Source organism: Xyrauchen texanus, chromosome 40 (assembly GCF_025860055.1).
Source record: "Xyrauchen texanus isolate HMW12.3.18 chromosome 40, RBS_HiC_50CHRs, whole genome shotgun sequence".
NCBI lineage: Eukaryota > Metazoa > Chordata > Actinopteri > Cypriniformes > Catostomidae > Xyrauchen > Xyrauchen texanus.
The window spans coordinates 27,541,162-27,564,172 of NC_068315.1; the positions used below are offsets into that span (position 1 = coordinate 27,541,162).

General features: G+C 42.2%; 1 protein-coding gene across 2 annotated transcripts in view; it reads left to right on the top strand.

Moving 5' to 3' along the window:
- The window catches only part of LOC127633406 (sodium channel protein type 4 subunit alpha A), a 126,882-nt gene that overhangs the window by 61,766 nt on the left and 42,105 nt on the right, over nucleotides 1–23,011 (top strand). The window contains exons 4-12 of one of the 2 annotated variants that reach the window (XM_052112477.1): nucleotides 3,817–3,906; nucleotides 5,066–5,194; nucleotides 5,622–5,713; nucleotides 6,050–6,304; nucleotides 7,382–7,445; nucleotides 12,470–12,611; nucleotides 12,703–12,903; nucleotides 13,056–13,217; nucleotides 13,346–13,466. In XM_052112477.1, coding sequence (XP_051968437.1) covers nucleotides 3,817–3,906; nucleotides 5,066–5,194; nucleotides 5,622–5,713; nucleotides 6,050–6,304; nucleotides 7,382–7,445; nucleotides 12,470–12,611; nucleotides 12,703–12,903; nucleotides 13,056–13,217; nucleotides 13,346–13,466 — 1,256 coding nt within the window. The remainder of the gene's footprint in view (nucleotides 1–3,816; nucleotides 3,907–5,065; nucleotides 5,195–5,621; nucleotides 5,714–6,049; nucleotides 6,305–7,381; nucleotides 7,446–12,469; nucleotides 12,612–12,702; nucleotides 12,904–13,055; nucleotides 13,218–13,345; nucleotides 13,467–23,011) is intronic. The other variant, XM_052112476.1, reaches the window with a different exon arrangement.

A 23,011-nucleotide genomic window follows, 5' to 3' on the forward strand; every position in this document is an offset into this window, starting at 1 on the left:
TTACTAGAGAGGAGAGTGGCACCTTCGCTTGAGGGATGGAGTCCGTCTCTCTTTAGCAGGTCAGGTCTACCCCAAAAACTCTTCCAATTGTCTATAAATCCTATGCTATTCTCCGGACACCTCTCAGACATCCAGCTGTTCAGTGACACTAATCTACTATAATACTCATCACCACGATGAGCAGGGAGGGGGCCAGAGCATATTAGAGTGTCTGCCATAATTTTACAAGTTCACACACCTCTTTAACATTATCCTATTTTACATCGTTTGTGCTGACATGAATAACAATTTTAGAAAATATACATTTAGGATTAGCCAGCACTTGTACATTTGTATCAGATGTCAGATGCCTGAAACCCTGAAATGCATTTAACAATAGTGGCTGGGATCTCTATTTCCACGTTCCTTACAATAGAATCACCAATTAGTAGGGCTCTTTCAACATGATTCTCAGTGGATGCATCACTGAGTGTGGAGAATCGATTGGAAATTCTAACAGGAACGGGAGAGTGGTGTTGCTTTGCTGAGTGAGTATGCCGCCAAGACGTCACCCAAACACCCTGCTGCAGGAGCTCTAGAGTATGAACCAAAGTGTGTGTGTTGCTCACTGTTCTAGCCTCATCTGAAACAGTATCTACTGGCTTCTCTTTCTCACTGACCTCCACTAGCTTTCAAATGCGTATCTCTAACTCATTATTAGACTAATTCCTTACATTTATCACATGTAAATACTTCACTGCTGGTGGAAGAAGCTATAGTAAACATGTGGCATGCAATGCAGGAAGAAATAGCATTAGCGGATGCCATGACTTACCGCAATTGTTTGTTATTGTTGATGTTATAGTTGTTCTTGTGTGGTAAGGGTTTGAAATCGATGTGGTTCCTGATCAAGTGTCTGAGATTGATGTAATAATCCATGAAATACACAAAGGAGAAAACAAATGCATGCAGTCGAGACGCAAGATGTAGACAAGCAGAAAAAAGAAAATAAAAAAAAGAGAGAAACTGGTGCGCGTAGTAAAATACACGTAGTTGAAACAGTAGAAAAAAACGAAGCATGGGTTAAAATGGAAAAGGATAAAATGATGAAGGTATAAGTATAAGAATTAGAATAAGCTATGCTAAGCAGGCCAGCAACCGGAACAGGAAGCAGATGTGCTATCTACTTTTTTTGTCAAATTTATTTCATAATTAAAACTTTTTTAATTAGTTCATTGGATTTGTTCTAAACCCCAGAATGTTTTGACATTTTACTTGAGGAAACTATGCAAGCAATTTTAAATGAACCAGCATATTTTTTCTATGGATCAAACACCCTGTGTACACTGGGCGCGTACATTGACGCACCGCAAAGGCGTGAGACTGTCTACACTGGACACAAACTTTCTAAACCATTTAATTTGCATAGAATGGCCAGCGCGTGCAGTGCAAAATGGAACGGGACACCCATTTATTGTTGATGCAATGAACACACTGCAACGGAAACTTCATTGATTATAATGGGATTTTATTACTTTTGACACAGTGTAGACAGGGTGATATTTAAACAAGTGTCATCTTTTAAAAAAGTAGACTCTTATAATAAAATGGCAGATGCTTTTTTTTTATTATTAATTTAATGTGATTATCATTCACTATTCAACACTGGGCACACACTAGTAAAAGCTTTTTTCCATATCATGCTTAAAATTAAATGAAGAAATTGAGACATACTGAGAAAGTTGATTATATATAATGAAAAACACACTATACATAAATATTTGTATCTCTTTTTTTCTTCTAAAACCTAAAGTTCCCTTTTGCTGCCTTGCAAGCACTGGTATTCTTTCAGGAAATGCAAATATATCAAGTTTTAATGATGATCTTCTTGATATTGTTGATCAGTGTCAGAAATGTATGGGGCTCAGGGCAAAAAATGCCCCGGAAATGCAAAATGTGTTTTTTATTTGTAACATCTTATTTAGTTCTTATTAATATATTATTATTGACTGTTACATACCTACAGGTGAAACTCGAAAAATTAGAATATCGTGCAAAAGTTCATTAATTTCAGTAATTCAACATAAAAGGTGAAACTAATATATTATATAGACTCATTACAAGCAAAGTAAGATATTTCAAGCCTTTATTTGATATAATTTTGATGATTATGGCTTACAGCTTATGAAAACCCCAAATTCAGAATCTCAGAAAATTTGAATATTGTGAAAAGGTTCAGTATTGTAGGCTCAAAGTGTCACACTCTAATCAGCTAAACACCTGCAAAGGGTTTCTGAGCCTTTAAATGGTCTCTCAGTCTGGTTCAGTTGAATTCACAATCATGGGGAAGACTGCTGACCTGACAGTTGTGCAGAAAACCATAATTGACACCCTCCACAAGGAGGGAAAGCCTCAAAAGGTAATTGCAAAAGAAGTTGGATGTTCTCAAAGTGCTGTATCAAAGCACATTAATAGAAAGTTAAGTGGAAGGGAAAAGTGTGGAAGAAAAAGGTGCACAAGCAGCAGGGATTGTCAGGAAAAGGCCATTCAAATGTGTGGGGGAGCTTCACAAGGAGTGGACTGAGGCTTCAAATGTCGTATTCCTCTTGTCAAGCCGCTCCTGAACAACAAACAACGTCAGAAGCGTCTTATCTGGGCTAAAGAAAAAAGAACTGGTCTGTTGCTCAGTGGTCCAAAGTCCTCTTTTCTGATGAGAGCAAATTTTGCATCTCATTTGGAAACCAAGGTCCCAGAGTCTGGAGGAAGAATGGAGAGGCACACAATCCAAGATGCTTGAAGTCCAGTGTGAAGTTTCCACAGTCTGTGTTGGTTTGGGGAGCCATGTCATCGGCTGGTGTTGGTCCACTGTGCTTTATTAAGTCCAGAGTCAACGCAGCCGTCTACCGGGACATTTTAGAGCACTTCATGCTTCCTTCAGCAGACAAGCTTTATGGAGATGCTGACTTCATTTTCCAGCAGGACTTGGCACCTGCCCACACTGCCAAAAGTACCAAATCCTGGTTCAATGACCATGGTATTACTGTGCTTGATTGGCCAGCAAACTCGCCTGACCTGAACCCCATAGAGAATCTATGGGGCATTACTAAGAGAAAGATGAGAGACATGAGACCAAACAATGCAGAAGAGCTGAAGGCCGCTATTGAAGCATCTTGGTCTTCCATAACACCTCAGCAGTGCCACAGGCTGATAGCATCCATGCCACGCCGCATTGAGGCAGTAATTAATGCAAACGGGGCCCAAACCAAGTACTGAGTACATATGCATGATTATACTTTTCAGAGGGCCGACATTTCTGTATTTAAAATCCTTTTTTTTTATTGATTTCATCATTTTCTGAGATTCTGAATTTGGGGTTTTCATAAGCTATAGGCCATAATCATCAAAATTATATCAAATAAAGGCTTGAAATATCTTACTTTGCTTGTAATGAGTCTATATAATATATTAGTTTCACCTTTTAAGTTGAATTACTGAAATTAATGAACTTTTGCACGATATTCTAATTTTTCGAGTTTCACCTGTATAGCATAAATATGAATAAATTATGATTTTCTTTGTCATAGGGTTATTCTTAGGGTAAGAGGTAATACATTTTAAAATAATATTTGTTGAAATGGATGAGATGCAGTTTATGGTCTAATATGTTTTTTTGTTTTTTTTTAAAAAGCCCTCATTAAGGTATCAAATTCCCCAGGAAATCAAATCCAGGAGGCAAATATTGCCCCTTAATGTAAAACTTTATTTCTGACACTGATCTTGATTGATACAGTTATGCAACATTACTTGTTTGCTGTATTTACCTTGACTCTACTTCAAATGTTTTAGTATGTTCATCATGATTACCATCCTCTCCAACTGTGTGTTCATGACGATGAGTAATCCTCCGGCTTGGAGTAAAATTGTTGAGTAAGAGCTGCTAATTCTGTTTTCACTTGAACATACACTTACATTTATTAGTGGAAGTGACTCTGCTAATCTGTTGAGTACTAGTCCAGCAGAAGTCTCAAATTGTTTTGAGGTTAGACAGTAAAGAAATGTTGTGCTTAATGCACATAAAACTTCAAAGGTGAAGTGTTTAATTTCTGCACCACTAGAGTCACTTAACGGAATTGTAAAAACAATTATGTATATGTAGATATGTAGATGAAATATAATTTCTTGCGGTTTGTGGTTTGTAATGTTTATATATATATATATATATATATATATATATATATATATATATATATATATATATATATATATATATATATATATATTTTTTATTTTTTATTATTATTTATTTTATTTATTTTTATCTACCCCACTATATGTAGTAGTAAAACATTTTATATTTTCTATGTACAATTGATTCATTTGTTTAGTATTTAAAATGTTAACTCTGGGCCAAATTTCTATTGTAACCCGCTCACACACACACAAGACGAGACAGTCACAATGTAAATCAAAACTGCTTTTATTTTTAAAGAGCAGACGAAGGTACAGTGGGGAAAATCCAGAGGGAGAATGGTCGAGGTAAGCGTAGGTTCGAGAGCCGGGGAAACAGGATATAAGAATGACGAGACTAGTGGGAGCAAAAGACAGGGGAACAAGGGGAGCTGGCAAGCTAAGAGGAAGACAAGAGGAGTTCAAAACTAGACGAGACTAGCGGGGGGCAAAGACACGGGAAACTAAATACAATAACCAACACCCGTGAAACGGATGTGCTGTGGTATTTATAGGGGAAGGTGCAGGTGTAAACAATGAAAGGTGATGAGGCGAGTGCAGGTGAAACTAATGTGCAGGAGGATTGGAAGCGCGTGAGAAACTCGAGGAAGAGAGATAACCTACGAGCATGTGAGCGAGTAGGAGCAAAAGTGGGCGTGAGGGCTCGAGCGAGCAAAAAGAGCGTGAAAAGCTCGAGGGGGCGGAGCGAGGGAGTGAGGTCGAGGGAGTGAGTGTGTGTGCGACGAAGCGGGGATGGGGCAGAGGAGCGGGGTTCATGACATCTATGATCATTAATTTATTCAAAGGAAATTTGTTGATTTTTATTTATTTGTTTGTTTCTTTGTTGCTGTTGTTGTAGATATGTTTTTACTGGTATATATACCTTTGAGGCAACAATCAAAGTTTTGTCTCGAGGCTTCTGTGTTGGACCTTTCACATTCCTCCGTGACTCATGGAACTGGCTTGATTTCATGGTGATCAGCATGGCGTGAGTATTTCAGCACTTTTAGAGCTTAAGGCGCTATCTACACATATACTGAAGAATAATTAATATGAAGTTGAGGTTCCTTGGTAAAATTAAGTGTTAATATAATGAAAATTATGTGAATTTCAGACCAGTTTCATGTGTTGTTCACACAAGTCATACCCTGCTTGGATAGTATTATTAAGACACCAACCCAATGACTGTCAGCTAATGCTGCCCTTTGGCCACAGTAGTTGATGGATCTAAAATTAACTTCTATCAAATCCCACCACTTACAACAGCCAGAAACAAATAAATAAAATTATTTTTAAGACTCTAGACTTAAGGCAATATTGTGCCTTAAAGGAATAACTTTACTTACACACCTCAGTCTGTGGTGTTGTGTATTGTACCCATTTGACGTCTTGATTTGTGGTGTGACTGTTTCCAGGTACATCACAGAGTTTGTAGACCTTGGTAATGTGTCAGCACTGAGGACATTTCGTGTGCTCCGAGCTCTCAAAACAATCACTGTTATTCCTGGTATGTAATATTACATGCAATATTAAAATAATTACTGTTGTACCTCACATTTAGACAAAAAATTTTTAGAGGCAAAAAAAATTGGTAGTGTAAGCTCACAAAAGCAGAGGTATTCAAATGTACTGTATATGTGCAAAATTCAAACAATATCAATATTTAAATAATACACACTTCATTAGACTATACAGCACGTTTTATGAAGGCAGTGGTTCTCAACTGGCTTTGCTTTATGCCCTAGATTTTACAACCTAATATAAATGAATAAAAACACACCAATACTTTTCAATTGGTGAAAAGTATTTTTCAAAAATTCTTCCTCTTGTGCTCACTGCTCAGGTTTAAAAACCATCGTTGGGGCTCTGATCCAGTCTGTCAAAAAGATGGTGGACGTGATGATTCTGACCGTCTTTGCTCTGGCTGTTTTTGCCCTTATTGGCCTGCAGTTATTCATGGGAAATCTACGTCATAAATGCATCCGTTGGCCGATCCCCAACAGCACCATCTTTGATGACGGCAAATCCACAATGGTCAATGACACCACCCTCAACATCACAGATACTTTCGATTTCAAAGCTTACATAGACAATGAAGGTGAAGTCAGGTCAAGGTTATTAAATATTTCAAGTTTTCACTCAACTATGTCATGGCATAGTTAGTACTACAATTAGTAGTAACAGTACTAGTTGTAGTTGCATGACCCTAATAACAGTTGAAGAAATGTACATACACCTTAGCCAAATACATTTCAACTCAGTTTTTAACAATTCCTAACATTTAATTGTAGAAAACATTCCCTGTTTTATGTCAGTTAGGATCACTATATTTAAAAAATGTGAAATGTCAGAATAATAGTAGAGAGAATGTATTTATTTCAGCTTTTATTTTTTTCATCACGTTCCCCTGGGTCAGACGTTTACAAACACTTTGTTAGTATTTGGTACCATTGCCTTTAAATTGTTTTGGGTAGCCTTCTACAAGCTTCTCACAATAAGTTGCTGGAATTTTGGCCCATTCCTCCAGACAGAACTGGTGTAACTGAGTCAGGTTTGTAGGACTCCTTGTTCGCACACGGTTTTTCAGTTCTGCCCACATATTTTCTATCGGATTGAGGTCAGGGCTTTGTGATGGCCACTCCATTACATTGACTTTGTTGTCCTTAGGCTATTTTGCCACATCTTTGGAGGTATGCTTGGGGTCATTTGGAAGACCTATTTGTGACCAAGCTTTAACTTCCTGGCTGATGTCTTGTGACCTAGCTTTATACCTGTATGACCTGGGGAGGGACATGCAAATTCTATCTGCCAAATTCTCATTGGCCTTTTCTCAAGTCCAGAGGTAACCGAAGCCTTCAAGAAAGTCCCCTAGTGTCGCTTCATTCAAAACGTCTCATTACCTCCATCGGGGAACGGAGGTTACAACAGTAACCTAGACGATCTTTGTCCCCATTTAAGAATCAATATTGAGATTGTTCAAATGAAGATCGCGATGCATGGGAATATCAATATTTTGACCCACCCATAGTTAAAAATATACAAGAAAAGTATTTCTTGCAAGTCACTTTGGTAAGAAAGACAATGAATGAAGTATGAAATAAAACATTAACAAAGAATGAAATATAATGGATGCTACAGACTATATTGGTGTACTTGTTATGCTTATCTTTTGCAGAAAACCAGTATTTTCTGGATGGAAGTTTAGATGCTTTATTATGCGGTAACAGCTCTGATTCTGGGTAAGTTGGTTAATTTTGTTACCGTTAAGCTGGAATGTCAGAAGTATGTCTGGGAATATACAGTATTTAATCAACACTGAAAAAACACTGTCCTTTATAAATAGTCTAGAATTAAGTTCTCCAACAGAACTAATTTCAGGTTTTGATCAGGTAGAAAAAGCTCCTTAACCCTTGTGGTGCCTTTAAAAATGATTTACCTAATTTGGTCTTCCTGATCAAAAATGTCTCATTATGCTATATTATCACCAAAAAATGTATTCAATCTTTTTGTCAACTTGTTTCTTTCAATTAGCACAGGTTTTGTATTTCATTTTGCAGGGTTCCCACTGATACTTAAAAAGTTAAATATCTTAAATGATACAACAAAAGTCTTAATTTTTATTTAAAGAGGTCTTTAAACAGGAATCATGATATGACCTAATGTGATTATCAAACTTCAAAAGAATATGATTTATTCAAATAAATGCATGCGCTGCATCCTTCAAAGTGAAAATGTGGCACTGTTGTATTTTCTCCAAGCACGCAGGGGCTTGTCAGTTTTTTCAGCTGTTGCTGAGCGGTTCACAATCATTAAGCCATATCAGAAATGTATGACAAGCGATCACTAAAGATCAACTGTTGATGATGATGTAGTGTTGATGAAATATGACAATATTTACTTTTAATTGCTGTAAAACATAGATTATTGTAGGAGTGCACATTTTATATCGCTTATTTGTTTGAATGAGCAGCTGGAAGCAGAGAAGCGCAAGCATTTCAAATTAAGAGTCCTCTATGTATTTTAAAGTTAAAGTGCCTTTAAAGTTAAAAGTTCCACGCTATGAATCCATTAAGTGCATCTGGAATTAAATTTTATTTGGACTCTTGTATCATCTGTCTGGCCCTCCCCATCACAGGAAGAAAAGTCTAAAAAAGTCTGTTTTGAAATGCTTTTATTTAGTAAATAATTGCACAAAGTCACACTTGTGGTAGCCTAAATTGACCGGCATATTAAAATAGCTTATAAATCTTTCATTATGCTATATTATCATCACAAATTGGATTAGATCTTTTTGTTAACTCGTTTTCTTTCAATTAGGACGAAGTTTTGTATTTCTTTTTGGAACTTACTTATCGTAGGCTTCCTTGACCTGAGCTTATGCACCTAATTTTTGAGTAAAAAAGTATTCTTTATGGGTTATCTTGACTAAATTAAATACCATAAGACAATACCTGTGCTATAAAAATTGCACACTAGTTTGTTTTCACGTTTAACAGGGAAGTTTGTTTTGAAGCACTTTATTTTGTAAAATGTAAATAGTAAAGTCCCACTTGTGGTGTTCCCGGTCAAAAATGACTGGCCTTTGAAAATTAATGGGGAAAATCACAAAAAACATTACTTTTATTTTGAAATTAACCAGGGCAAGTGGTCTAGTGTCATGATCATGGATGTTATCAAGAGCCTCATGCACAGAGACCCACTTGGCCACAGTGTTGCCACAAAGTGAATGATGAGCCCTGTTATGCTCTGTATACCTTAGCTGTGGGAAAGCTTCTGTATATTAGTAAACAATAGCGGTGTTTCCATTATCGGGCCAAATGAGGACATGCTAGTGTGTGTCAGTTCAGGGGCTTCATCTTGTCTGCTCTGGACTTTCTCGGGGCCAATGCCTTTGGCCCGCCGATTACCCTTGGACCATAACAAGGTCAACCGAGGATTAAGGCAGGTACAATGTCAAAGGTAGAATTGTCAGGATATGTATCCAGCACACAACAATACAGGTTCAGGAAAAAATAAAAAATAAAAATGTGGGCACAGTACAAATCTGTTAAAATGCACAATGGACAATTAATTATTATATAATTAATTATATATACACTCACCTAAAGGATTATTAGGAACACCATACTAATACTGTGTTTGACCCCCTTTCGCCTTTAGAACTGCCTTAATTCTATGTGGCATTGATTCAACAAGGTGCTGAAGCATTCTTTAGAAATGTTGGCCCATATTGATAGGATAGCATCTTGCAGTTGATGGAGATTTGTGGGATGCACATCCAGGGCATGAAGCTCCCGTTCCACCACATCCCAAAGATGCTCTATTGGGTTGAGATCTGGTGACTGTGGATGCCATTTTAGTACAGTGAACTCATTGTCATGTTCAAGAAACCAATTTGAAATGATTCGAGCTTTGTGACATGGTGCATTATCCTGCTGGAAGTAGCCATCAGAGAATGGGTACCCGGTGGGGTCTTCTGCTGTTGTAGCCCATCCGCCTCAAGGTTGTGCGTGTTGTGGCTTCACAAATGCTTTGCTGCATACCTCGGTTGTAACGAGTGGTTATTTCAGTCAAAGTTGCTCTTCTATCAGCTTGAATCAGTCGGCCCATTCTCCTCTGACCTCTAGCATCAACAAGGCATTTTCGGCCCACAGGACTGCCGCATACTGGATTTTTTTCCTTTTCACAGCATTCTTTGTAAACCCTAGAAATGGTTGTGCGTGAAAATCCCAGTAACTGAGCAGATTGTGAAATACTAAGACCGGCCCGTCTGGCACCAACAACCATGCCACGCTCAAAATTGCTTAAATCACCTTTCTTTCCCATTCTGACATTCAGTTTGGAGTTCAGGAGATTGTCTTGACCAGGACCACACCCCTAAATGCATTGAAGCAACTGCCATGTGATTGGTTGATTAGATAATTGCATTAATGAGAAATTGAACAGGTGTTCCTAATAATCCTTTAGGTGAGTGTATATATAATGATTTATTAATTAAATTAATTAATACATTAATTTCCATGGTTCGGTGAACTTTCATAGACGTGTGCTGGGACATCGTCCCGCTGTTAGTGGAGAGACAGATGCCACATCATGGCAGTTACAGTCGATGAGTTGTTATCACTTATTTATCTTGCTAGCTAGCTAATGTTTACATTAGATATAAACTCGATATTCCAGATATCTAGATAGCATGATACCTCAGCTTGAGTTCCCCTTTTGCTTGTGAAATGCAGGTGTGTGACGTTGGGACCAGCTATTGGCTATGGCTGGACAGTTGATAGCCCTGGCTCGCACTGGTCCGATAGTGGAAAAGCAGCTATTGATCTACTTTGTGAGAGCATGGAAATTCCAAAACACATTGTCATAATATTTTGTCTGAAAGGTGTGATGAAAGGTGCATAATTTAAGGCTATTGTAGAGGTGCCACTGTGGGACAAAGAAAGTGTGCGTGTGTGAGTGTGTGTGTGTGTGTGTGTATGTGTGGGTGGGTTTGGGTGGTTTACGAGGAAATTTTTTTAGGTTACAAACTGGTCATTACAAGGGTATTATGCTATGTATGTTGTTTATGAGGAAATTTCTAGTGTCTCCATAATTCAAATTGCTTAACATACTAAACAATTAGTTGTTTTTGGAAAATGTGAAAATGCTGATTTTTTTTTTGTGAGGTTTAGAGGATGGAATCTATAGTTCATACAGTATTTAAATCTTTATGTCTATGGAGAGGCCTCATAAGGATAACCACACCAACGTGTGTGTGTGTTTGTGTGTGTGTTAATAATGGATGGATGTTGGATGCAGATCAGTGTAGGAATAAGTTCATCTCTGTGGAAAAGAAAGCATGTTAGACTCAGCATGTGTCTGTTTTTTCATGTGCACAGGTCCGAGGCCTTTATGTTTTCAAGCACACATGCACATATGTGTTTATCTTATGGATGAACAGGCACCTGATCACTCAATTTTTCTCTTATTTTTGATCTCCCCTATTCATTTTCAATGGCTGGAACACCACAAGTATGACTTTGTGCAAATATTTACTAAATAAAAGTGTTCTGAAAAAAGTTCCTGGTTAACAGTACAGAATGTTGTCAAAATGATTCACAAATAATACTTTTTTTTTTTCACTCAAAAATTAGGTGCATAAGATCAGGTCACGGAGGCATACGACCAGTAAGTTCCAAATAGGAATACAAAACATGCGCTAATTGAAAGAAAACAAGTTGACAAAAAGATGTAATCCAATATTTGGTAATAATACAGCCAATGGCAATTTTTAATTGGCTGGTCATTTTTAACCGGGAACACCATGTGTAACAAAGTGGGGTGAAAAAATACACACACAAAAAAACTAATTTGCAATTTTATGGGGTGACATTTTGATACCCTGTGTGAAGTTTTAGTCCAATAGGATAACATTAACTAGCATTTTCATTTTTAAGCCCATTTCAGCTCTGTTTGTCCATACAATGCAAGTAAACCTGTCATCAGTCTGCTGGCTGTTTGATGGTCCAAAAGACATATTTAGGCAGCATAAAAGAAATTGAAGAATTGAATCGTTACGTTTGTGTAAAAAATAAATCAATAATTAAAACTTAATTCAGTTTCAAAAATCGCTTCCTGCCAGCAGTCGTCGTCGCATCAGTGATGTAAGTGCAATGGCGCATTCATGCGAGAATTCGGGAGCGCGCGCTCAACCCAACACAACAAAGAATCGAACATCACGTGAGAGTTAGTTCATTTCAAACAGAAATACAGTGCTGGACGGAAGCAACAATTTAAAGTTAAAAACTTTTTAATTATCAAATTGGTTCTTACACAGACCTAATGATTTGCTTCAGAAGACATGAATTGATCGACTGGAGTCGTGTGGATTAGTTTTATGCAGCCTAAATATGCCTTTTGGATATAATTTGGATAAATATGCCAAACAGCCAGCAGCCTAATGGCACCTATTCACTTGCATTGTATGGTCAAACAGAGCTGAAAGGGCTTATAAAAATCTTCACTTCTGTTCTGCTGAAGAAAGAAAGTCATACACATCTGGGATGGCTTAAAGGTAAGTATATCATTAGAGATTTTTGGGTGAACTAAACGTTTAAGGTAACAATGGGAGGTTTCCACTTTTTAGAGTGTACATACTTATAATTTGTACAAATTTGGATGCAGCAATACAAATTGTGTTCTATTGGCCGACCTTGAGGACCGGTTTGGGAACCACTGCCATAAAGGACTTTAATGGCATTCTTTGTCTGGTGTTTATTAGGAAGTGCCCTGAAGGATACACGTGTATGAAGGCTGGAAGGAATCCAAACTATGGCTACACCAACTATGACAACTTTGGCTGGGCCTTTCTCGCCCTCTTCAGACTTATGACTCAGGACTATTGGGAGAATCTCTTCCAGTTGGTCTGTTAATTAGACATTTTTATGACTGTTCATCTGTTGTAAGAATATTTGTAAATTAAATTCTTATTATCTTGTTCATCATCTTATTTAGACACTTCGTGCTGCTGGGAAGACATATATGATCTTCTTTGTGGTGGTAATTTTCCTGGGATCATTCTACCTTATTAATCTGATCTTGGCTGTGGTTGCCATGGCATATGATGAGCAGAATGAGGCCACATTGGCTGAGGCCTGTGAGAAAGAAGAGGAGTTTAAGAGATTGCTCGAACAGCTTAGGAACAAAGAGCAAGAGGTCAGGTGACTAACATATCATTTTACTTTCAAACAATGTTAGGGCTCCATACATTCAATTGACCATGTAATGTATATCAAAACTCAAGTACTGTTATTCATTGATTTACATTGATTTATATTAGTTTATCTTAATATCTCATAAAATTAAAGGCAGGCAGTAAAGCATCTTTTGCCAGCCAGACAACGCAAAGTCGAGGATCAAACAGGACAGGTTCACTGCACAGTCTTGGAGGTGATGACGTCATACAGGACTGTAAAGACAGATCAGTGCCTCGCCTCATTGTCTACAGAGTCCCCTCCTATGAAAGAGAGGTAAAACAACAAATTCTTGACATATTGTGTCAATATTTTATATTTCTTCAATCGAGATAATCTTTCAAAAATTGCTTCTCCATATTGACATCATTTTAGACTTCTGTACTGTTTAATTTATTCTCCAGTTATCAGCTGAAGAGGACCACAAGTCTTTGAGCTCCAAACACAGTATGCAGTACCTGGACCAGCCCAAACTCTCCAAGAGAGCAGCCAGTGCTATCAGTGTGCTCACTGCAATTATGGAAGGTACTATCTTTAAAAACCCTAAGCACTCCAAAAAAGTGACGGCCCGTCAGAGGATTGAAAATGAAAAGTTCTAAAGATATTTTTTTAATCTTTGGTAGATCAAGAGAGTTTTAATCATGGAATGAATTAACAAAGGAGGCTGACAGCATAATGTCTCATATGATTAGTAACCAATAAGAAGGAATGTTGAATCAGAATTAGGGATGCACCGAAATTTCGGCCGCTGAAAATTTTAGGCCGAAAATGGCACTTTCGGTTTTCATCCGAAAGAGAAAAATGGCTGAAACTATGAGTCCGAAAATATATACCTCCTCGCCTCGCCCCGCCCCTCAGTGCTCTGATTTCACTCTGGATTGATCTAGCCCTTATCACGGCGCTACCAAACAAAGGCCGATCATGTCAGCGGTGTGGAAATTCTTCAAAGTTTCTGATAAGGACATCACATTTGCGATCTGCAGTGTTTGTTCAGCAGAACTTTCAAGATATATATATATATATACAGAGTACAGCATGAGATTCTACAGGAAAGCGCCCCGATCCACAGCAGTGCCACAACTAGCGCTGCTACAACACAACTTGAGACGTATCTAGCTGAACTACGCCAGAAGCGACAATCCCCTTGACTACTGGCGCATAAACAAAGACCGCTTTCCTTTGCTTACGCGGATTGCGCACAGGTATTTATCTGCCCAAGCACCAGCACAGAGAGTGAGAGTCTATTCAGTGCAGCATCTCATGTTCTTTATGAGCTTTCTGACAGGAGAGACTGTCAGAAAGTTTAGCAACTTTTGTTCTTGAAGAGAAACCTGTCACTTGTAGTTAAATAGAAAGCGGTCCAATTTGATGTGTATAGCAATTACATTACACTTGTTCTTTACTTGAGGATACATCTGTCGTTTACAGTTGAGGTTGGATTTAGTTCAATTACTGCTGTTTTGCACTGTTGTTTTGCACAATAATGTTCACTTAAAGTGTACATACGTTTACATAAACAGAATAGAGCACTGATCTATATATAAAATTATATATTATAGTTATATATAGATCAGTGGAATAGAGGCCCTCTGCCATTCTGTGTTCTGCCTTTTTGTTTTAATTAAAATTACTATTGCATATTTAAACTTTTTGAAAGATGCTAGCTAAGTTCATTACTTGACTGTTGTTTTGCATTTAATAGTTTTCTAAAACTTTACATTATTTGGATAATTCTTAATAAAATCTGTAAAATTTGATTTTTACAGAACTGAATGAAGAATAATATTTAATAATGTTTTAATATATTTTTTGTCCAATATTGGTGTGTTACTTTCAATAAAAGTATGATTTATTTTATTGGTTTGTAGTTTTTCAATTCAGATTCATTAAATTCATGAAATTAATGAAAAAGTATAATATTAATACAATTATACACAAAAAAATATCATTATTTTTTCTTAAATAGGTCCATCCATCCATCCATCTTCAACCGCTTATCCGAAGTCGGGTCGCGGGGGCAGCTGCTCCAGCAGGGGGCCCCAAACTTCCCTATCCCGAGCCACATTAACCAGCTCTGACTGGGGGACCCTGAGGCGTTCCCAGGCCAGTGTGGAGATGTAATCTCTCCACCTAATCCTGGGTCTTCCCTGAGGCCTCCTCCCAGCTGGACGTGCCTGAAAGACCTCCCTAGGGAGGCGGCCAGGGGGCATCCTTACCAGATACCCAAACCACCTCAACTGACTCCTTTCAACGCAAAGGAGCAGCGGCTCTACTCCGAGCTCCTCACGGATGACTGAGCTCTTCACCCTATTTCTAAGGGAGAAGCCCGCCACCCTTCTGAGGAAGCCCATTTCGGCCGCTTGTACTCGTGACCTAGTTCTTTCGGTCATGACCCAGCCTTCATGACCATACCCAGATAGCAATAAGTCGGTGGGCCGCTGGCGGTGCTCCGGCGGCAGTAGAAACGGCAGAATGGCGATATCGCAAACACGTTTGACGGCGCACCGCCGGCGGCAGCCGCTTTTTAAAATTTCCAGTGTAGTCTGACACTTTTAGCAGGCTTTTTTAGGGGTCTTGATGTTACTGACTGCAGGATAAAGAAAGGGTTCCAGTTGTCAGTGATGCTGGGGGGTCAGTAGTCAGCCTAGGTTTAAGGGGTCGGCTGTGGGTCCCTCTCAGCTGTCTGCGCCTTTTCCACCTTCATGTTCAGATGCTCCTTTCAGGTAATGCGTAACGTTAACCTGGATCGCCTCATCAGTGGCATCCTGGGTTGCCGGGTTCTTCCAGATGGCTCCTGTAGAAAATAAAGATCTGTCATTCCATTTGAATGGCATAAGGTCATACACATCTACTTAAATATAAAAAAATATCCAACTTACTTTGAACAATGGTCTTCAGGAACATGTCTCTAAATCATGTTTATCCCCTACACCAGTCCAGGTTGTATTGATGGAAAGGTGATTAGAGAAGATACTCTGAAGCATTCGCCACACGGTTGTCTTTAGGTCCCTCCCACATTTGATTGCCAAAAACCGAAGCTGAAAATACAAAAAAAAAAACATGTTACAAATTACATTTCTCTGAAGCTTCTCATAAATGTAAAATGTGACAGGCTGTGGATTCAGACTGTAGAATATGCAGTGTACGATCTTAATTTTACTTTTTAGATTACCCTATGGCGTTATAAACGAAATCGGCACACTTACAAATCGTTGCTGGAGCTCTTTATCCTGCCTCAAACTGTTGTCAAGCAACGCCAAATCTTCCTGGGTGTCTGGGGGGAGTAACAGATCCCCTGTCAGGGATAACTCTCCAACAGACACATTGGCACTGAAATGTTGCAGCATAGCATTTTGTTGTCCATGCTACGCACAACATCGCCAAACTCCAAGACGTCGCAGCATTAGGGTTTGATCTGCACCTACAGGGGTTCCCAGAATAAAATAATAAAGTAGTCAGTCCTGGTCCTTCAACTACTAAACTATGACATTTATATCTAGGTCTACTACATGTACAGGTGGCCCCAGTGGGAATTAAACCAACAACCACAGGTGTTGTTTGCAAGTTGTACCTGATTGCCCAGTGCGAGCAAATGTCTTCAACATTGTCCCAACTTGCTTCACTTGCTCTTGAAGTGAGCCGCTGTCACCTGGGAAGTAATAATATATTGATTAGCAATACACTAAATATAATAGCAATATAATATAACCACAATTATCATACCAGTAACTTTCCCTGTAATTTCTATCCACAGTATGTTATGCATGGCATACAAGTTCATAATGAAGGCCTTATGATAACATCAATTTCATTTTTTTTCTTTGAAGCAGAATATTTGTTTGTAAAAGGGGAGGAAAAAGAAAATAATGAAATATTGGTATACAGATTTTGGTTGATATATCATACTGTACAGTGAAATTTGCTATTGTTATATCATTCCCTACTCACCTGAAGGACGGATAGATCAGGCAAATCTCCAGTCAGGCCTTTGTAGAGTGTGTGCTCCTTTGAATAACACTTTCATGAGTGGGAAGTGGCATATCCACAGGTATTTTAATTCAAACATGCAACATATTGTAATAAATCTACAATATTCAGCCTTTACCTTACACCATCTGTTGTTGCTCTACACTTTTATTATATTATATAATTATTTATATAGCTTGCTCACTGTATAATCATGATAGCCTAATACTTATAACACAAGATTGCATCATAAACGAATGACTGAGTTGAAAACTTGAATAAGAGCGCATTTTACACAGAGGGGACCAGCTAGGGAAACTTACCTGCCTACAATAACTGTTTTCATTTGATTTGAGTTACATTAAACATGAATAACCTTAGCCGAGTCCCCAGGAACATCGGGCTATTAAAGTAACAAGCCTATAACTGCGGTCTTATCAATTCTAGCTTCACCATACACTCAAACTGTGAGGTTTATCTGCTTTCCTCGTGGACCTGTAGCACAATGCCCTGACAGTGACTTCACCTGTGCCCTGATCTTTATTAGAAACTGAAAGGAGAGCAAGTTAATATAATTTATATTACAATTATCACAAAAATTAACAAACAGTCTGCTTTAAAACTAAGAAAAAACAAGCTTCTATACTAACCTTACATAAAAAATGAACACGTGGCGAACTAGCTTAGCCACTATCTGCCGGCACACCACATTAGAATAAAATACTTACCCTTGTAGTTGTGCAGATAACTCGATATGTAGAGTTTAAAGCCCTTGTCCCTCTTGCTTGTCGGAGCAGGGCATCAACAATGTGATGAACATCGCTGACGCGTATTTTCGGAAGATTCTGGAGACATTGAGTAAAAACAGACATTTTGGGCGACGCGCAAGTAAACCGGAAACAGATATGTGTAACCCGGACACACACACACACAAGATGAGACAGTCACAATGTCGGATGAAAACTGCTTTATTAGCAAAAAGCAGGCAACAGTACAAAAAGGGGCAAGTCAAGTGAAGAATGGTCAAGGGGGAAGCGTAGGGTCAAAAGCCGGGGAATCAAAGAGAGTAGAGGGGGCAAATCCGGGAGAGTAGTCGAGGGGAGCGAGGGGTCAAAGCCGGGGTAAACAGGATGTATACAATAAGGGACTAGAGGGAGCAAAAGACAGGGGAACAAGAGGAATAGGGGGGCTGGCAAGCTAAGAGGGAATCAAAAAGGAGTCAAAACTAGGCGAGACTAGCGAGGGGCAAAACACGGGAATCTAAATACAATAACCAACCCCAAACAAACGAAAGGATAGTGAGTTATATAGGGGCGAGTGCAGGTGTGAACAATGACAGGTGATGAGACGAGTGCAGGTGAAACTAATGTGTGGAGATAGGAAGCGTGTGAGTGCAAGTGGTCATAATGTTCAGGCTGATGAGCGGGAAGCGAGCACGCTCGCGGAGTGCATGTGTGTCAGAGGGAGGGAGATAGTTTACTGGCGAGAGCTCAGTAAATAGAAAAACCGGGCGTGGAAGCCTGAGGGAGGAAAAAGAGCGTACGAGCTCAAGGGGGCGGAGCGGGAAGCGAGCACGCTCGCGGAGTGTATGTGTGCGTGCTCGAGGAAGCGGAGATGGGGCAGAGGAAAGGGGTTCGTGACGGTACTCCCCCCTCTGAATAGGACGGCTCCTGACGGCCGCGCTCGGCTGCGAGGAGCGCGAGGGAACAGAACGAGCATGTGAGCTCGGGGGGACAGAACGAGCGTGTGAGCTCGAGGGGACAGAACGAGCGTGTGAGCTTGAGGGGACAGAACGAGTGTGTGAGCTCGAGGGGACAGAACGAGCGTGTGAGCTCGCGGGGGACAGAACGAGCGTGTAAGCTCGGGGGGGACAGAACGAGCATGTAAGCTCGCGGGGGCAGAAGGCACAAAAGGGAAATGAAACAGTCCATGGGGGTCAATGGGCAGTTCAAGGCAAGGTCAGGGGGAACATAGTGGACAGGCGGGTGGTCGGGAGGTCTAGGGGGCAGCCATAGGGCAGAGACTGGGTCAGGAGGTCTGGAAGGCAACTGGAGGACAGGGACTGGGTCCGGGGGTCTGGAAGGTGACCACCGGACAGGAATAGGGTCCGGAGGCCAGGGAAGAGGCCACAGGACAGGTAGAGGGTCAGGAAGTCCGGGCTGGGCCGTGAAAGGCGGAGCCGTCAGAGGCGGCACCGTAGGAGGCTCTGGAGGTGGGGTTCTGGAAGGCTCCGGAGGTGGAGCCGAAGGAGGCTTTAGGGGCGAAGGCCTGGAAGGCTCTGGAGGTGGAGCCGAAGGAGGCTTTAGGGGCGAAGGCTTGGAAGGCTCTGGAGGTGGAGCCGAAGGAGGCTTTAGGGGCGAAGGCTTGGAAGGCTCTGGAGGTGGAGCCGAAGGAGGCTTTAGGGGCGAAGGCTTGGAAGGCGCTGGAGGTGGAGCCGAAGGAGGCTTTAGGGGCGAAGGCCTGGAAGGCTCTGGAGGTGGAGCCGAAGGAGGCTTTAGGGGGGAAGGCCTGGAAGGCTCTGGAGGCAGAGCCGGGGGAGGTGACGCCGTAGGGGGCTTGGGAGGCGGAGCCGCAGGAGGCTCGGGAGGCGAATCTCTAGAAGGCTCTGGAGTCCTAGGGAGCAGAGCCGTAGGAGGCTCAGGTGGTGGAGCCGTGGAAGGCTCAAGAGGCGGAGCCCTAGGAGGCTCTGGAGTCTTTGGGAGCAGAGCCATGAGAGGCTCGGGAGGTGGAGCCGTAGGAGGCTCTGGAGGTGGAGCCATGGGAGGCTCAAGAGGCGGAGCCCTAGGAAGCTCTGGAGTCTTTGGGAGCAGAGCCATGAGAGGCTCGGGAGGTGGAGCCGTAGGAGGCTCTTGAGGGGGAGCTGTAGGAGGCTCGGGAGGTGGAGCCGTGGAAGGCTCTGGAGGGGGAGCCGTAGGAGGCTCGGGAGGCAGAGCCATAGGAGCCTCTAGTGGCCGAGCCCTGGAAGGCTCGAGAGGCTTGAGGGGGGGAGCCATGAAAGACTCGAGAGACGAAGCCCTGAGAGGCTTGAGAGGAGGAGGAGCCCTGAAAGACTCGAGAGGCGAAGCCGTGAGAGGCTTGAGGGGTGGAGCCATGAAAGACTCGAGAGGGGAAGCCCTGAGAGGCGGAGGAGCCCTGAGAGACTCGAGGGGTGAAGCCGTGAGAGGCTTGGAAGGAGGGGGAGCCCTGAGGGACTTGAAGGGTAGAGCTGTGGGAGGCTCGTGAGGAGGGGCCCTTGGAGGCTCAAGAGGAGGGGCCCTGGGAGGCTCGAGAGGAGGAGCCCTGGGAGGCTTGTGAGGCGGAGCCCGGGAGGGCTCTGAGGGGCGAGCAGAGGCTGACAGAGCCGTGGTGGACTCTGAGAGTGGAGCAGAGGCCGGCAGAGTCGTGGAAGACTCTGAGGGCGGAGCAGAGGTCTGGAGAGCCGTGGAAGACTCTGAGGGCGGAGCAGAACCCGGCAGAGCCGTGGAAGACTCTGGGGTCGGAGCAGAACCCGGCAGAGCCGTAGAAGACTCTGGGGGCGGAGCAGAACCCGGCAGAGCCGTGGAAGACTCTGGGGGTGGAGCAGAACCCGGCAGAGCCGTGGAGGACTCTGGGGGCGGAGCAGAACCCGGCAGAGCCGTGGAAGACTCTGGGGGAACCTCTGCGGTCTTGAGCACAAGACGAGACTGGGGAGAAGGGGCCCTCTTCCTTCTCTGACGTCTTCGGCCAACAGGGGATGTGGCCATGGGGATGGTAGAGGCTACAGGCGCTGGCTCTGGGGCGGTCGAGGCTACAGGCGCTGGCTCGCTGACCGTGGCAGACATGGGCGCTGGCTCGTTGGCCGTGGCAGGCATGGGCGCTGGCTCGTTGGCCGTGGCGGGCATGGGCGCTGGTTCGTTGGCCGTGGCGGGCATGGGCGCTGGCTCGTTGGCCATGGCAGGCATGGGCGCTGGCTCTCTGGCCGTGGCAGGCATGGGCGTTGACTCGCTGGCCGTGCCAGGCTTCGAGACTGGGGCCGTTACAGGCTTCGGGGCTAGGGCCCTGTAAGGCTTCAAGACGGGGGCCGTGTAAGGCTTCAAGACGGGGGCCGTGGTAGGCTTCAAGACGGGGGCCGTGGTAGGCTTCAAGACGGGGGCCGTGGTAGGCTTCAAGACGGGGGCCGTGTAAGGCTTCAAGACGGGGGCCTTGGTGTGGAGCGCTGGTTCAGTGTCTACCTCCCCCACAGAAAACGTGGAACCAGCGTACAGTAGGGCGAGGTCAATAAACTGAGCCAGGTTGAGGGAGCAACGACCACCTGGCATGAATGATGAGGTTGGCTCATTCAGTCCACATCGAAAAATGTCTTTCAGAGCCACCTCATCAAAATTCACCTGGTTAGCCAGGGCACAAAAGTCAGTCACAAAAACCTCCAAGGGTTGACTCCCCTGACGCAACACCAATAGTCGGGCCACTGGCTCCATAATGTCAAGGGTGGGGTTATGCGTTACACAACCACTGCCTTGCATAGAAAACCCTTGGTCAGCGTCTGAAGAGCCATAAAACCTCTCCGGGGATGAAGAGCATACGGCGCTCGCGGATGCGTGGAGAGCATCGACGGGCTCAGGGGCAGACACAGATGAGACAGGGTGAAATAAACCAGACATAGTACATACCTGCTGCCCCTGGGCATGGCGCTTGGTCGAGTTTCCAAATAGTAGCTCCTCGCGCTGAATGTGATGTGTATCTCCCCTCTAGTGAGCTGTGCGAATCCTTAGCGCGGGGCATTGTGACTGTCTGCGGTGAGGTTGGTTATTTTGTAACCCGGACACACACACACAAGATGAGACAGTCACAATGTCGGATGAAAACTGCTTTATTAGCAAAAAGCAGGCAACAGTACAAAAAGGGGCAAGTCAAGTGAAGAATGGTCAAGGGGGAAGCGTAGGGTCAAAAGCCGGGGAATCAAAGAGAGTAAAGGGGGCAAACCCGGGAGAGTAGTCGCGGGGAGCGAGGGGTCAAAGCCGGGGTAAACAGGATGTATACAAGAAGGGACTAGAGGGAGCAAAAGACAGGGGAACAAGAGGAATAGGGGGGCTGGCAAGCTAAGAGGGAATCAAAAAGGAGTCAAAACTAGGCTCGTAAAACTCGTAAACAGAAAAACCGGGCGTGGAAGCCTGAGGGAGAAAAAGAGCGTAGGAGCTCAAGGGGGCGGAGCGAGGGAGCGGGAAGCGAGCACGCTCGCGGAGTGCATGTGTGTCAGAGGGGGGGAGATAGTTTACGAGCAAGAGCTCGTAAACAGAAAAACCGGGCGTGGAAGCCTGAGGGAGAAAAAGAGCGTAGGAGCTCAAGGGGGCGGAGCGAGGGAGCAGGAAGCGAGCACGCTCGCGGAGTGTATGTGTGCGTGCTCGAGGAAGCGGAGATGGGGCAGAGGAAAGGGGTTCGTGACAATATGGCGACAGCGGAACTTCACAGTTCAGTCTTTGTAATGTGTTTTAGCAATACATTTATAATGCATTTAGATTTTTTTTATTGCCTTTACAGGGACTTTAACACTTTCTTAAACATTTGTACAGGTCATAATTGCAAAACCTGTAAAAGGTAAAATAACAAAAAAAATCGAGGTTGGAAAAAATGTAGACATAAACAAAATTTCTGCGCAACTGTGAAACCAGAGGATAATTTTGCTTTTTCATTGAGTTTATCCTTCACGTCAAAACAGGGATTTTCATGTTTATGATAGATATCACCATGGTTGCAAATTAATAAAAAAAATTAAAGTATACCCGAGATTTTGGCCATGTTGCAGATGTCTTTCACTGTTTACTGATAGTCAGGCATTCGTGAAAAGTCTAACTTCATCAATTTTTTCTGCTAAATTGTTCATACCATGAATTAAATATCTATTTTAAAACCTAATCAGAATCATAAAGATATTTATTGCCAAGTAAGTTTTACAAAAGGAATTCTTTTTGGTTTATTGGTGCATGTCTCAAATGCGCAGCAATCAAAGAAATGTAAATAATTTTCAAGCGCATAAAATAATTCAATATATTTTACATATATTACTGTATAATCGCTTCAGAGTTTCTAAAAGTAATTTAAATGTAATTTCCTAAACCTTAACTAATCATGGAATCAAGAGTCAAGCC